General features: G+C 47.7%; 1 protein-coding gene across 3 annotated transcripts in view; it reads right to left on the bottom strand.

Annotated features, from left to right (window-relative positions):
* DICER1 (dicer 1, ribonuclease III) overlaps positions 1-15,604 on the bottom strand; it is a 692,358-nt gene that overhangs the window by 500,861 nt on the left and 175,893 nt on the right. For all 3 annotated transcript variants that reach the window (XM_085626460.1, XM_085626459.1, XM_085626458.1), the window contains 2 exons: positions 4,836-4,990; positions 1,741-1,873 (listed from right to left, as the gene is read on the bottom strand). In XM_085626460.1, coding sequence (XP_085482586.1) covers positions 1,741-1,873; positions 4,836-4,990 — 288 coding nt within the window. The remainder of the gene's footprint in view (positions 1-1,740; positions 1,874-4,835; positions 4,991-15,604) is intronic.

Below are 15,604 nucleotides of genomic sequence, written 5' to 3'. Positions count from 1 at the left end.
CACATGATCTCATAAGCTACTTGGAACGTTAAGTCAAACTTTACATCGCCAACCACAAGACTCCAAGCTGTGACCAGTCAAAGTCAAAAGGAGGATCCCATTCCTGCACTGAAGTGGTTCTCGCAGCAGGTAATCATCGTAGTTGAAGTCTTCAGGTAAGTCGAAGAAGAAACATATCAAGTCCAAGTGGGAAATGGTCCAGTCCTGCCACACTCAAACTCCTTAATAGCATGAGGGCATGAGACTGCATCTTGGTCTTGCTCCTGGCCGCCGTTGGAGCTAGTTCTTTCCCTTTTGCCATCAAATTCTGACTTCCAAAGTCTGTTGGCAAGTAGAAGCCTACAGCGAGGCTATACTGTGGATCTTGCCACTTTAGCAGCTCCCTCTGGGATGCCTTCAGGCCCCAAAGAATGTCCGGCATCTCCAGTCTGACTTCAGCTGGAGGGTCCATCCTCTACTTCATCTGAGTCCCTTGAATCTACAACCGGTCCAGCACTGGCTTTGGGCCTTCTGCTCTGGTGCCATCAACTCCGCCCGTCCCGTTCACATCAACACTAGATGAGGATATACAGTCTAATCATGCCATCAGAAATGAAACTCTCATGATTTCAACCGAAGTTGCTCCTGGCGCCATCTGATGTACACATTTGTCAATACCTCCGACACTTTGCCCTTACTTCAGGGTTGTGCTCAGACTTTACCTTTTGGGCACAGCTTCAGAAAATGGCACATTAGACTTAAAAGGGGTGCAGTTGACATATGGACCTCTAGATTTTCCAAATTGTAGGGACTGACAAGCCTTTAAGATCTCTATTTTTAATAGGTTTTGCTAACTGGAGCCTAGCTTCCTCAGAGATCATTAGGACATCAGAATTGTCTAAGTAGTTCACAGAGGCATTTAAATCAAGAGTAAAATGTACTGCATACTGGGAACTATACCAGTACCTAATGATTTTGGCTATGTCAGCTGTTTTCATATGAAACTCATCATTATGCCCCAGTGTTGCTTGACTTGACCGTTTTGTATTTCAAGTAACTAGCTAGGGCCACTTGCAGCATTAGGAATAATGAATAGATTGGCTTTCTGAAGGCTTACCCACAAGCTTGCTCTCCCTACTTAAGATGCGGTTATTACACTACTTACTCCAATCCTACTTTACCTTGGGACAGCGCTATAGCTGAACAATCCTGCAAAATGTTAGACTTTGAAATAAAAAAGTTCAAGGAAAACAATTGTTTCTTATATTCGAAAAAAAATATATACTGATCAGTTAAACTGTATGACAGATTTATTTTTTCCATATCTGTTGTCAAATAATATATGTAAAATACAAAAATGCAAGCCCTACTTTTTTATTTACGGAAAAAGTAAGGCTGGGCACTTCCATAACTCAATTTCAAAGCTTCTGACAAAGCAGAATTCAGTTATCCTTAATTTCAAAGACTTCTTTATAAGTAAGCAGAGGTTGAGTGAAGTAGTTAGTAATAATAATAATAATAAATTAACTTAAAACACCTACCTTTTTAGATTCAAACCAATTAGGTATACATTTTGAAATTAAACAAAAATTATTATTGAAAGCCAATGAAATGGAGCAGCTAAAATTCAAATTTCCCTTGGATTAGAGGAGTAAGAATGAAATCTTATCTCATAACTCCCCAAAAACTGTTTTTCACCTACATGCTTTTTTCAACAATTACTCTATATAAAGGATGCATTTTATCTAATCCAACACTTACCACAATTGGAGTTCGAAGCGGTGAATTGATTGGCAGAAAAAGGGTTGAGTAAAAAGTACCATTAGGCAGTTGTCGAGTTTTACATTTCGGTGCAAGGTGAGTGAAAGGGTCACTTGGTAATCTAGCACAATATCTATAAATGACAAAAAAATACAATCTAAATTTCCCAAAAATAAAAGTTTAACTTTCATAAGAAACATAATAAATAATCTATTTTATACATTTTCATTACTGGAATATAAAAAAAAGTATGCTGAATAGTTCTACCTACTGTGAGAGAGCGTATGTGAGAGCGTGTGAGAGAGTGTATGTGAGAGCGCGTGAGAGAGCGCGTGAGAGAGCGCGTGAGAGAGCGCGTGAGAGAGCGCGTGAGAGAGCGCGTGAGAGAGCGCGTGTGAGAGCGCGTGTGAGAGCGCGTGTGAGAGCGCGTGTGAGAGCGCGTGTGTGAGCGCGTGTGAGCGCGTGCCTCCTGTTTCATTTCTCTTAGATTTTTATTATGTGACCCCTGGAGAAGGGTTCTTTTCTGACCCGAAATGCATTGGGACATGAAAAAGTGCTAATCCGATATAATTTGACTCATGATGATGTACAGATTCGCACAACGTCCTTATGGATTAAACTGATTATCACAAGAAATGATGTCAAGACTTTATTGAAGCGCATAAACCTATTGCATATTTAGTTTAATCACCATAAACTACTCGTTATTGTAAAGTGCTCCTGCCAGCAGAGAGGTCTTTCCTTCCAGCACTCTTGATTGCTTGTACCTGTGACGCCTGAGGACACGGCGTGTAGGCAAGGAGGCGCACAGAAGAAACTTTTTTTTTCAGTCTAAAAGTGTTTAAACACAAGTGCATACTGGCTACATTTCCATAATTGATGCTTTGATAGTTGGCAGAAACTGTTAAATTAGACTGAAGAACAATTAAATAGCGTGGTACAGAATGGTACATTTAATTCTTCATATTCGAGTTTTGGCGGGTGGTTGTTGTGGCCAGTGGACATAAATGGTTGTTATGCTCGTTATCTTAATTCCATATCTAGGTTTAAATCAAGCAATACTCTCAGTCAACACATTCTGGTATTGTTACCACTTATTCGATGGGAAAGTTATGTCAACAACAGTTGGTACACTCCACACAGCCAGCAGTAAAATAACACCTTTCTCTTCTGTCCGAGGAAATTAATTTATCAGATTTTCTTGCAGGTCACAAATCCTCACGTTCTAAAAGATTAATATAAGCAACATATAATGAAATGTGGTAATTGTCCCGTATGGAAGCTGCTGTACGTATAAGACAAATTGGCCAAAATAATTCGGACAAAGTACTTGCTGTTGTTGATAATACTATTAATACATTGTCATCTCTTTACAATTTAAAATACATTGTGTCGTCTGTTATTGATGTTGTGCAGAGTGACATGTCAACGTTATATCATAGGCAAAGTCACCTTAGATCAATTATGCAGTTTAGGGGGACGCTTGAAACTTTAAAAAAAGAAAAAGGGTACGTTCCATGGCATTACTTGATTTGCAGCAATTTGTTTCTGTCTTTTAATTTAACACTCAAACAACAACTAATGGCCATGAAAGACGTGACCTACATAAGGCTGCATTTAGAACAACTAGAACAACTCCAATTCACTAAAGCTGAAACACCTTCGGCGGTGTGGTTAATCAATGGAGTTATTTCACTGCCTATCGCAACATTTCAAATCACAGCTTGCATGAACCATTTTTGTGTAGGTAGGTTTCTCTGTTCAGCAGCAGGTGGAAATCGTTTAGCAGAGGAACCTGCCTTCGCGTCACCAGCTCCTTGCTCTTTTTTTGTCTGCTCTGCAGACCTGCGCACTCAAATGACTAATAAATGTCACTGCAAATGTTGAATCACTAAAGTACCCGAGGAGAAATCATGCAAAATTCAGATTGGACTGTTCACAATTTCTCATGACCGTCAGTCACTTGAGGTGGCAATCCTATGATCTTTGTTGTTTTCCTTTATCCAAATTATTTTAAACAGTGATTACAGCGGTCAGGGTCTAAGTTTGTCAGGGTCTAATTCATCAAGCCTGATAAGGCACTGATATGGTCCCACACATCAGGGAAAGGTTGCAGAGATCTTGTGATAAAATATTTTGACAAGACTCTCTTCTTTGCTTCATAAAAACCAGAAAGTCTCCATCTTGTTTCCGGGTGTTTCAAGAACTTAAGGAAAATACTTCCATATATCCCCAAGTCAACTCACTATTCTAGAATTCAAGAGCTGATGGGACATCGGCTTGACTAAGCCAATTCTCTCTGTCTTGGACTCCCAGCACACATACTTCAATGCCTCCAACCAGTGCAGAACAGCGCAGATCATTTTCTTTTTGGTTTACCTAGTCATGCTCAGAACTCAAACATCTACAGACTTTACATTGGCTCCTAGTTGAAAATAACATTCTCTTCAAAAACCTCTGCATCTCCCAGCTCTGCACTGCTTTAGTCCCCACTTAAATACTCAACTTAAAACTGGTATCATCTTCCCAGAACTTTATGTTCGACTTCAGCTTTCTTGTATTAGATGACTAAGATATAGAAAGCTCGACAAAGGAAGGAGGAAGGTCATTTTGATATCAGGCAGCCATCAAGTGAAACTCACTCCCACTTCGAAGGAGGGGTAAAGCCATTCTGCCTAGTTTTAGGAAACCACTTAAAACCTGGCAGCTCACACTGTTGGCAGAGAATGCTGTTACTTCACTTCTCAGCACTAGAACACCTTTGGCTAATTGTGTGGTTTCGTTAAATATTTTGGAATTAAGTAGCACATTTTAGGATAATTCTTCTCTGTAAATTAAAATGATAAAGTACACTGAACTATTATGAATACATTGATACACTGAACTATTATTAATACATTGATACACTAAACTATTACTGCGCATAATTACTTTTTAAAGAAAAATGCTAAGGACTCACACTTCACAACATGCATTTATGAATGTTAGTTATTTAAATTTCACCCAAAAATGTAAAATTCATATAATTTATAACAAAGGTTATTAACTTAGATTTTTCTTGTTCAGCCATCAGCAACAATGTAAAATATATTTACCGATTGATGTGTTCAATAGCAGTATTAATTGTTACTCTTGGGCCACCATCTTCTGGTCTTAATACATATGGCGGAAAAATATCATCATCCTCTGCAAGGGATTCTAATTCAGTTTCGCTCGAACCAACTGACTTTGAGCATTTGTTCCTCAAGATCTTAAAATTTTGAAAAGAAAAAAGTAACTTAGTTAAAGTCCTTGCTCATGTATACCTTTATTAATACACATCACTAAAGAATAATACCTGGGAATTGTGTAATACCGTCCAATATTGCATCTATCTGTTCCAGTGAGGTCATAAACCATGTAGAAGGCCAAGTGTCTTGTAAACAGAACCAGAACACCAACATGGCAATAGACCTTCTATGTTGCCAATTGTGAGTTTTCTGTATTATACACGTTTATTTTGGAGTAGGTAGGTTAAATATTGTTTCTACAAAATGCAGCTATAAATGGGCACTGAATGGAATTAGGAGGTTTAGATTTTGTTTACTGCAGTGTTTGTTTACAGCCTAATCATGGATTTACCACCTAATCTGCAGATTTCACAAAAAATAATTCTAGCTTAAAAGGATGAAAGTAATACTGACATAGAAAGACGTATCATTTGCTTAACAGTGCCGGACAATTTGGTTCTCTATTTCCCATGACCTTAGTACACTTGATAACTGTAATGCTCTGAAGAGTGGCTTGGGGCTTAATTGAAATTATGAAACTCAGGGAACTGTAAAATAGTTTCCATGTTATGAATCCTGTGAAATACAGTTTGGTTTAAAAAAATATATATATTTTAATTGTTAGAAAAACACACTCCCACTCTGGAAGGGTGGTGGTGTTCTCCCAGACACACTGTGGTAGCTTGGCTCGAGTGGTCAGGAATCAGGCTCCGTGCTAAGCATACGACATACCCAAACAATAACCATGCGTGCATCCGTTCCAAAAACGACTCTACACCGTAAAAATTATGAAAATATCTTTCTTTATCTTCTTTTTTCTCTTAGTTGCTGATTAGATAAATAATAACACAATCACAATATACAAACTTTTTAAATAGTGCAGGTCAAATAAATACTGGCTTAATGATTCAATAAATAGGGGTGATCATAAATAATGAAGGCATAAATATAAGTGCAATACATACAGGCAATTAAATATTCTGAGGCAATAAATACTGTAAACCAATAAATATTGTGCATCAATAAATACTGTGGACCAATAAATACAGTGAAGCAATAAATAGGTTAAATACAATAAATACAGTGCCCCTAATAAATAATTAAAAGCTGACAGTGACACTCATAGAATCAGATCACATTTGAATTCCTAAGGGCTGATTTGGCCCAGGCACAGCTTGTGGGGATGTGGAAGGCTTGAGGGTGTCTACTCCCTGGCTTGGACAAGGCTGAGGCCTAAACTGAGGTAGATCAAGGGGGGAATACCAGAGACCTGGCTCTCTCACTCCACACAACCTCTCTAGATTAGTCCCAGCTCACCCCTGGCACAGTCCAGCTGGTTCCAGCACCTCTCTAACCCCTAGAGTAGTCTCTTAGGATTCCACAGGGCCTTTGGCGCCCTCTATTCCACTTACTGCCCTTTTTCTGATGTTCCGACGCCGCTGGAGTCGTGTCGACGCCGTGAGGCGGATCCGGTTCGACGTCGGCGGCCTCGGCACAATGTCAGTTCCTGACGATGCCGGTAGGCGGCTCCGGTTCGATGTCGGCGGCCTCGGCTCGATCTCGACCTCTGATTCGATGGCGTCAGGCAGTCTTTACTCGATGTCGACTTCGGGCGGCTCCGGTCCGATGGCGACCTCAACTTCGATGACGTCGGCCGGCCTTGACTCGATGTCGACTTCCGGCGGCTCCGGAGTGCGATCCTCACTCCCGACCTCCGGGGCTCCTCTCCTTAGGTTTCCGGCGACTCCGGAGTGCGACCTCCACTCCCGACCTCCGGCACGATTCTCTCAGGTTCCGGCGACTCCGGAGTGCGATCCTCACTCCCGACCTCCGGTACACTTCACCTCGGTCTCCGGCGACTCCGGAGGGCGGACTTCACTCCCCCGTTGACACCGCTCACTCGACCTTGGTTAACTTCCACCTCGACCTCTGGTACACCTCACGTCCTCCGTCGGCGCCCTCTCACGATCTCTGGCGGCTCTGGGCACGACGTCTGCTTCTCCAGTCAGCGCCGCTTCTCCACCTCAGGCTCCAGATCTCCAGGCTACTCGACGTCCGGCTCCAGGGAAACCAGTATCCATGTCAGGATCTTACTGTTCTTGGTTTCTAAGGCCTGTTCCTGCTGTCCAGGTCCTTAAGATGGTTTTTCTTCCTTCTTCCCACACAGGGCTCCAGGCTGGGCTCAGTCAGTAGGGACTAGTATCACGGGTGGGTTTATGGACCCCACTCCAGGCACAAGTTTCCACCCCTGCTGCCTCACTCCTTCCTCCTTCAGGTTTCTGCTGCTCACTCTTCACCAGTCAGGTGCCAACTGCCAGCTCCAACTGCCAACTCTCTGTCTTAGCTTCCCAACATTCTAAACCGCCTCCAACGGTCACAGGGTTCTGGAATGTTCTGGAAGGTGCTAGTAGGTTCCAGTGGGTGCTGGTGATGTCACAGATGGCCACCATTGTGTGCTCCAGGCCCTCAGACAGAAGTTTCAGGGGTAGCTAAAATGGCTCCCTGAATCTGCAGCAACACGAAAAAGTCTGGTGGTTCCCAAAAAGGAAAAATTCAAATAGGGTTTGAGGCAAAAGTGGGACAAAATAAATAATGATGAGGAGGGACCACCCAAAGGGCTGACAGGTCTAACACGCGTCCCCCCCAGCTGAAAGTGGGGAGAGCTACCCAACCCCTTGGGAGTTCTCATCACTAAGGCGGAAATACCGAGAGACCGTCTGCATTGGCGTGGTCCACTCCAGGCCGATGTTCCACCTGAAAGTCCATTCCCTGTAGGGAAATAGACCACCTCAACAACTTGGGATTCTCCCCCTTCATTTGCATCAGCCAACGAAGGGGTCTGTGGTCGGTCTGAACCAGGAAGTGCGAGCCAAACAGGTATGGCCGCAACTTCTTCAGAGCCCATACCACTGCAAAGGCTTCACGCTCTATTGCACTCCACTTCTGTTCCCTGGGAAGTAGTCTCCGGGATAGGAAGACCACGGGTTGATCCAGACCCTCTTCGTTGAGTTGCGATAACACTGCCCCAATGCCATGTTCTGATGCATCTGTCTGGACAATGAACTCCTTGGAAAAGTCTGGGGCCCTTAAGACCGGGGCCTCGCACATGGCTTTCTTCAATCTCACAAAGGCTTGCTGACAAGCCTCCGTCCAGACTACCCGTCGAGGTTGTTTCTTGGACGTGAGCTCCGTGAGGGGGGCTACGATGGTACCGTACCCCTTCACGAAGCGGCGGTAGTAGCCCGTGAGGCCCAAAAATGCTCGGACCTCAGTCTGTGTCTTGGGGGGTTCCCAGGCCATGATGGCCTCGATCTTCGCCTGGAGGGGTTACACCGCTCCCCTAGCCACCAAGTGTCCAAGGTACACTACCGACCCCTGCCCGATCTGGCACTTGCTGGCCTTGATCATCAATCCAGCTTGTCTCAGGGCCTGGAGAACAGCTTGCAGGTGATGCAAGTGATCCTCCCAGCTGTTACTGAAGACGGCTATGTCATCCAGATAAGCAGCAGAGAAACTCTCCATTCCGGTGAGGATCTGGTTTACCAGGCGCTGAAACGTGGCAGGTGCGTTCTTGAGCCCAAAGGGCATCACACAGAACTGGTAGTGGCCATTGGGCGTGGAGAAGGCTGACCTTTCCCTTGCTCCATCAGTCAAAGAGATCTGCCAGTACCCTGAAGTAAGGTCAAAGGTACTTAGATATTGGGCAGCTCCCAGCCGGTCAATCAATTCATCCGCCCTAGGGATCGGATGAGCATCAGTTTTGGTCACTGAATTCAGTCCCCGATAGTCCACACAGAACCTCAGTTCTGGTTGGGCACCCGGTGGTGCAGCTTTTGGTACTAGTACCACCGGACTGGACCAGGGGCTGCTAGAAGGTTCGATCACTCCTAGCTCCAGCATCTTAGTGACTTCACTATGAATGCTGGCCTTCACCTTGTCTGACATCCGGTAGATCTTGGACTTCACAGGTGGGCTGTCTCCTGTGTCCACGTCATGGACGCACAGGTGAGTCCTACCCGGGACAAGGGAGAACAACGAAGAGTACTGCCCCAGGACCTGGCGACAGTCCTCCTGCTGTTCAGGAGTTAGAGATGGGGAGAGATTCACTCCCTCCACCGACCCATCCTTCTCTTGAGACGCAAACAAATCAGGGAGAAGCTCGCTTTCCACGTCCTCTCCTCCGTCAGTCACCATCATCAAGATGACTTCGGGCCTCTCGTGGTGGGGTTTGAGGCGGTTGGCATGCAGCACCCGCAGGGGCTGACGAGGGGTCTTCAGGTCCACCAAGTAGGTAGCCTTACCCTTCTTCTCCAACACCTCAAAGGGTCCTGACCAGCGATCCTGGAGGGCACTAAGCTCTCCTGGTTCGATCACCCACACCTTCTGGCCAGGCTCCAACTCCACCGGGTGAGCATTGTGGTCATACCACGCCTTCATCACTGCTTGGCTGGCTTCCAAGTTGTCAGAAGCTTGCTTCCACAACTTAGCCATTTGGCTCCGGAAGGCCAGCATGTAGCTCACCACATCCTGGGGAAGCTTTCTGGGAGTTCTTTCCCATCCGTCTCTCACCAAGTTGAGAGGTCCACGTACAGGGTGCCCATACAGAAGCTCGAAGGGGCTGAAGCCCACTCCCTTCTGTGGCACTTCCCTGTAGGAAAAAAGTAAACAGGGCAGGAGGACGTCCCATTTCCTCCGCAGGCTTTCAGGCAGACTTCTGATCATGCCCTTCAAGGTTTTGTTAAACCTCTCCACCAGACCATTTGTCTGGGGGTGGTAAGGAGTGGTGAACCGGTATGTCACTCCACACTCCTTCCACATTGCCCGCATGTACGCTGACATGAAGTTGGTCCCCCTGTCGGACACAACTTCCTTGGGAAAACCCACTCGGGTAAAGATTCCCATCAGGGCCCTAGCCACAACAGGTGCTGTTATGGTCCTCAGAGGTATTGCCTCTGGGTACCGTGTGGCATGATCCACCAGAACCAGGATAAACCTGTGGCCAGCTGTAGCCGGCGGATCTAATGGACCCACAATGTCGATGCCCACCCTTTCAAAGGGGGTGCTAACGACAGGAAGTGGTTCCAGGGGAGCTTTCAGCTTCACCCCTGTTTTCCCACTGGCTTGGCAAGACACACATGTCCGGCAGTAGGTATCGGACGACACTTTCATCTGAGGCCAATAAAAGTGTGGGACAAGACGGGCGAAGGTCTTGTCTTGCCCCAAGTGTCCTGCCAATGGTATCTCGTGAGCCAACTCCAGAAGGAAGGCTCGATAACGTTGAGGGACTACCAAGGCTCGTGACGATCCGTGTAGGGGTGCCTTGGGTTCACTGTAGAGGAGGCCATCCTCCCAGTAAACACTGTAGTTCCCTTCAACGTTCCCTGCTGCCTGGGCTTCGGCCTGTCGCCTCAGCCCCTCAAGGGTAGGGCACTCCCTCTGGCCCTGGCAGAATTCCTCCCTGGACGGGCCTCCCTCCACGTGCAACTCGGCCGGGATGGGTAGGTCCTCCAGGTTGGTAACGTCCCCCACCGCAGACTCCTGGTCCACCACCTCCGGTGGCCTATCCGTCCTACGGGGTGGGGACGCCGAGGCAGGCTCCTCCTGTCCTCGGTTCTTCCCTTGACTGGCAGCTGGCTGGGCCTTTGTTCCAGGCTCCAGCCGAAATGAACTCCCTCTTCGGGTAGTCGCGGACCTTGTGCTAACACAGGCCCAGTCAGGTGTACCCAGCATCTCGGTGTGAGTCCGGTATTCCACCTCCTTCCAAGCGTTGTGCTCCATGTCATTCCCCAGCAGACAATCGACTGGCACGGCAGGGCTTACGGCAACTCGAAGTGAACCTGCAACCCCCCCCCATTCAAAGGGAACCTCGGCCACTGGATAGTGGCCTGTTCTGCCGTCAGCCATCGCGGCTGGGTGGAGTACATCGGGAATTACCTGCTCTGGAGACACCAGTTGTCTACGCACCATAGTCATACTGGCTCCTGTGTCTCTCAGAGCCTCCCCTCTTTGGCCGTTGATGGTGACCCACTGCCCATACTTTACAGTATTTGCGGGCACCTGGATCTTAGGAACCATCTCCCGTTCTCCCAGGGACACTAAAGTGACACCCGCCCACTCCCTTCCCTTAGTTAAGGGCATCTCCTCCCCGAGCACTACACTAGCTACTCCGGGGGTCTTTCCTCCAGTGGGAGGGGGTGGTCGTTTCAGGCACTTCGGATCTCCTTTATAGTGTCCAACGCCACCGCACTCGTAGCAATGGACAACCCTTGGCTGCTGACTCTGGCCAGGATTAGGGTTTTTGGGTGGGTTAGCCCTAGGGGTGAATCCTGTTCCCTTCCCTTGGAAGTTATTTTGGGGGCCTTTGGAGAACTCCTTTTTCTTTTCCCCTCCCTCTTTCTTCTGGGGGGCGCCCTGTCCGGCCTTTTGAGTATCCCCTCCAGTCCCCCTTGTGGACACCCGGGTACTAGCCCAAATGTCCGCCTCCTCAGCAAGCTTCCGGGGACTGGTCAGCTTGCTATCCACCAGGTGTTGACGCAGTTCAGGGAAACATTTCTCGAGCAGGTGTTCCTTCAGTACTAGATCAAACAACCCCTCGTAGTTCCTCACTTCACTGCCCTGAATCCAACCCTCCAGTGCCTTCTTTGCATAGTCCAGGAAGTCCACCCAATTCTGTGTGCCCAGTTTGTGACTACCCCTGAACTTCTGTCTGTACTTTTCGGGTGTTAGTCCAAACTTCCTTATGAGCGCCACTTTCATGGTGGGGTAGTGGGTCTGCTCATCCTCTTCGAGGGCCAATAAAGCATCCCTACCAGCTGGAGGCATGTACTTGTACAATCCCCCACCCCAGTACTTCTCTGGAACCCCATGGGCCCTTAACGAGACCTCATAGGCCGCTAGCCACTTAGCGATATCATCACCCGCCCCATAGCTAGCTACTATGTCCTTTGGCAGGTAGGGTTTGGGTTCCCTGGTGAACTCTCTTTCTTGGTCTTTGCTGCCACCGTTAGGTACAGGGTGTGCCCCGATTCTCAGGATCTGAAGATCTATTTCTTTCAGCCTTATCTCATGAGCCATCCTCTGTTCCTCCTTCTCCAGCCTTGCTAAGTCCCATGTGAGCTGTCTTTTCTCCCTCCGGTCTGTTAACTCCACTTCAGACAAGCCACCGCTAGAGGCACTGCTGCCCTTCCTGGAAAGTGTCCTGGGCCCCGCTGACAGGTTCCCCACCTCAGGTTGGTACAAACCAGCTCCCTCACTGTCGGGCTCTCTATCCCTGTCCTCCTCCTCAGCCTTGCTTTCTCTGCGTGCCTCCCCCCAAGCCCTTAAGCTGGTTTGGAGTGCACCCTTCTTTGCTCCTGGGGGACAATACACCCCCTCCCGCTGGCAAAACTCCCTGAGTTGGGCCACAGTGTACGTTTCTAGATCTTCCAGTACAAACTCCATCTTGCCCACTCAGGTCAGAGGACAGTTATTTGCAGTAACAATGCAGGGGGGTACCTTTAATAATACCTCCTCCCACCACCAGAGTAAATTTGGAAAAAACAAAAACCCACAATTAGGAAGGCCGCTTTGAGAAAACTCCCGGTGTAGGCCTATGGACTACCCACAGTTATTGTTGAGTATACGTAGGCACAGCTCGATCCCACCACTGAACACCAATTATGTTAGAAAAACACACTCCCACTCTGGAAGGGTGGTGGTGTTCTCCCAGACACACTGTGGTAGCTTGGCTCGAGTGGTCAGGAATCAGGCTCCGTGCTAAGCATACGACATACCCAAACAATAACCATGCGTGCATCCGTTCCAAAAACGACTCTACACCGTAAAAATTATGAAAATATCTTTCTTTATCTTCTTTTTTCTCTTAGTTGCTGATTAGATAAATAATAACACAATCACAATATACAAACTTTTTAAATAGTGCAGGTCAAATAAATACTGGCTTAAAGATTCAATAAATAGGGGTGATCATAAATAATGAAGGCATAAATATAAGTGCAATACATACAGGCAATTAAATATTCTGAGGCAATAAATACTGTAAACCAATAAATATTGTGCATCAATAAATACTGTGGACCAATAAATACAGTGAAGCAATAAATAGGTTAAATACAATAAATACAGTGCCCCTAATAAATAATTAAAAGCTGACAGTGACACTCATAGAATCAGATCACATTTGAATTCCTAAGGGCTGATTTGGCCCAGGCACAGCTTGTGGGAATGTGGAAGGCTTGAGGGTGTCTACTCCCTGGCTTGGACAAGGCTGAGGCCTAAACTGAGGTAGATCAAGGGGGGAATACCAGAGACCTGGCTCTCTCACTCCACACAACCTCTCTAGATTAGTCCCAGCTCACCCCTGGCACAGTCCAGCTGGTTCCAGCACCTCTCTAACCCCTAGAGTAGTCTCTTAGGATTCCACAGGGCCTTTGGCGCCCTCTATTCCACTTACTGCCCTTTTTCTGATGTTTCGACGCCGCTGGAGTCGTGTCGACGCCGTGAGGCGGATCCGGTTCGACGTCGGCGGCCTCGGCACAATGTCAGTTCCTGACGTCGGCGGCCTCGGCACAATGTCAGTTCCTGACGACGCCGGTAGGCGGCTCCGGTTCGATGTCGGCGGCCTTGGCTCGATCTCGACCTCTGATTCGATGGCGTCGGGCAGTCTTTACTCGATGTCGACTTCGGGCGGCTCCGGTCCGATGGCGACCTCAACTTCGATGACGTCGGCCGGCCTTGACTCGATGTCGACTTCCGGCGGCTCCGGAGTGCGATCCTCACTCCCGACCTCCGGTGCTCCTCTCCTTAGGTTTCCGGCGACTCCGGAGTGCGACCTCCACTCCCGACCTCCGGCACGATTCTCTCAGGTTCCGGCGACTCCGGAGTGCGATCCTCACTCCCGACCTCCGGTACACTTCACCTCGGTCTCCGGCGACTCCGGAGGGCGGACTTCACTCCCCCGTTGACACCGCTCACTCGACCTTGGTTAACTTCCACCTCGACCTCTGGTACACCTCACGTCCTCCGTCGGCGCCCTCTCACGATCTCTGGCGGCTCTGGGCACGACGTCTGCTTCTCCAGTCAGCGCCGCTTCTCCACCTCAGGCTCCAGGTCTCCAGGCTACTCGACGTCCGGCTCCAGGGAAACCAGTATCCAGGTCAGGATCTTACTGTTCTTGGTTTCTAAGGCCTGTTCCTGCTGTCCAGGTCCTTAAGATGGTTTTTCTTCCTTCTTCCCACACAGGGCTCCAGGCTGGGCTCAGTCAGTAGGGACTAGTATCACGGATGGGTTTATGGACCCCACTCCAGGCACAAGTTTCCACCCCTGCTGCCTCACTCCTTCCTCCTTCAGGTTTCTGCTGCTCACTCTTCACCAGTCAGGTGCCAACTGCCAGCTCCAACTGCCAACTCTCTGTCTTAGCTTCCCAACATTCTAAACCGCCTCCAACGGTCACAGGGTTCTGGAAGGTGCTAGTAGGTTCCAGTGGATGCTGGTGATGTCACAGGTGGCCACCATTTTGTGCTCCAGGCCCTCAGACAGAAGTTTCAGGGGTAGCTAAAATGGCTCCCTGAATCTGCAGCAACACGAAAAAGTCTGGTGGTTCCCAAAAAGGAAAAATTCAAATAGGGTTTGAGGCAAAAGTGGGACAAAATAAATAATGATGAGGAGGGACCACCCAAAGGGCTGACAGGTCTAACATTAATACACACCGAACCACTTAAAAGTGAAAGACAGGACAGTCACAGGCAGCAAACAGATGGATTTTCTTTTTCTTTTTTTAAATAAACTTAGAATGCTAGTGAAGAGCATCCCTCGCGTCCAAAGATTGATCTTTATAATTGTGACAAGCAGTGTGCTGGCACAACACAGACTGAAAGAGAAAGCAGTCAGCATCATTAGGTGCTAGCTGCTTTCACTCTGATGTGCTCGGGTCATATCTGAGCCATGGAGCACCAATCTAAGCGGCAGACAATGTTTTCTTCCCAATGGTATCTCTTCCTTTATAGACCTCTCTATGCAAATCGCTGCAGGAGAGTGCCTGCAAGCAGAGGCTCACCCACCAGACACCAGGGAGAGACCCCCTCAGGAACGTGCAAGTGTTCATCTCCCCAAAAATGCAATTCTGATTGTCTGCCCCCATGGAGAGGGTGAATGGAGGTTTGCCCACTAACATCAGGGAATGGTTTAATATAAAAAAATAAAAGAGGCGGAGTGCCAGCCCACACTGATATCGGGTCCTGCCTCTACCCCATTGGGCCCCTAAAAGTCTACCTACCTCCTCCAAGGGCAGATTGGGAGAATTATACCATATCAGCTCCATGGGGAAGGTGTGAAAGCAAAGTGCCCATTGAATGACAGGGATGTTTATTTTTTTATGGGTTGTGGGGAGGGGTGGGTCAGCCTGTCCTGGCATCAGGCCATATCCCTCACCTATAAAGTCTGCATGTAAAGCCCATTCCACCTCTGCACTCTTGTGACTTAGACAATCCAAATTCCCATGGCAAGTGAGAAGAAATTATGATTAGTTTTGGAGTCGTCCTGAAATATGGGCTGGTAGAGATGGGTATAACCTACCCATTCAACTTCACCCAGGTGGT

The sequence above is a fragment of the Triturus cristatus genome, chromosome 9, assembly GCF_964204655.1.
Source record: "Triturus cristatus chromosome 9, aTriCri1.1, whole genome shotgun sequence".
Lineage (NCBI taxonomy): Eukaryota > Metazoa > Chordata > Amphibia > Caudata > Salamandridae > Triturus > Triturus cristatus.
The sequence above is the reverse complement of the archived record's forward strand: the minus strand, read 5'-3'. Positions and strand labels throughout refer to the sequence as shown.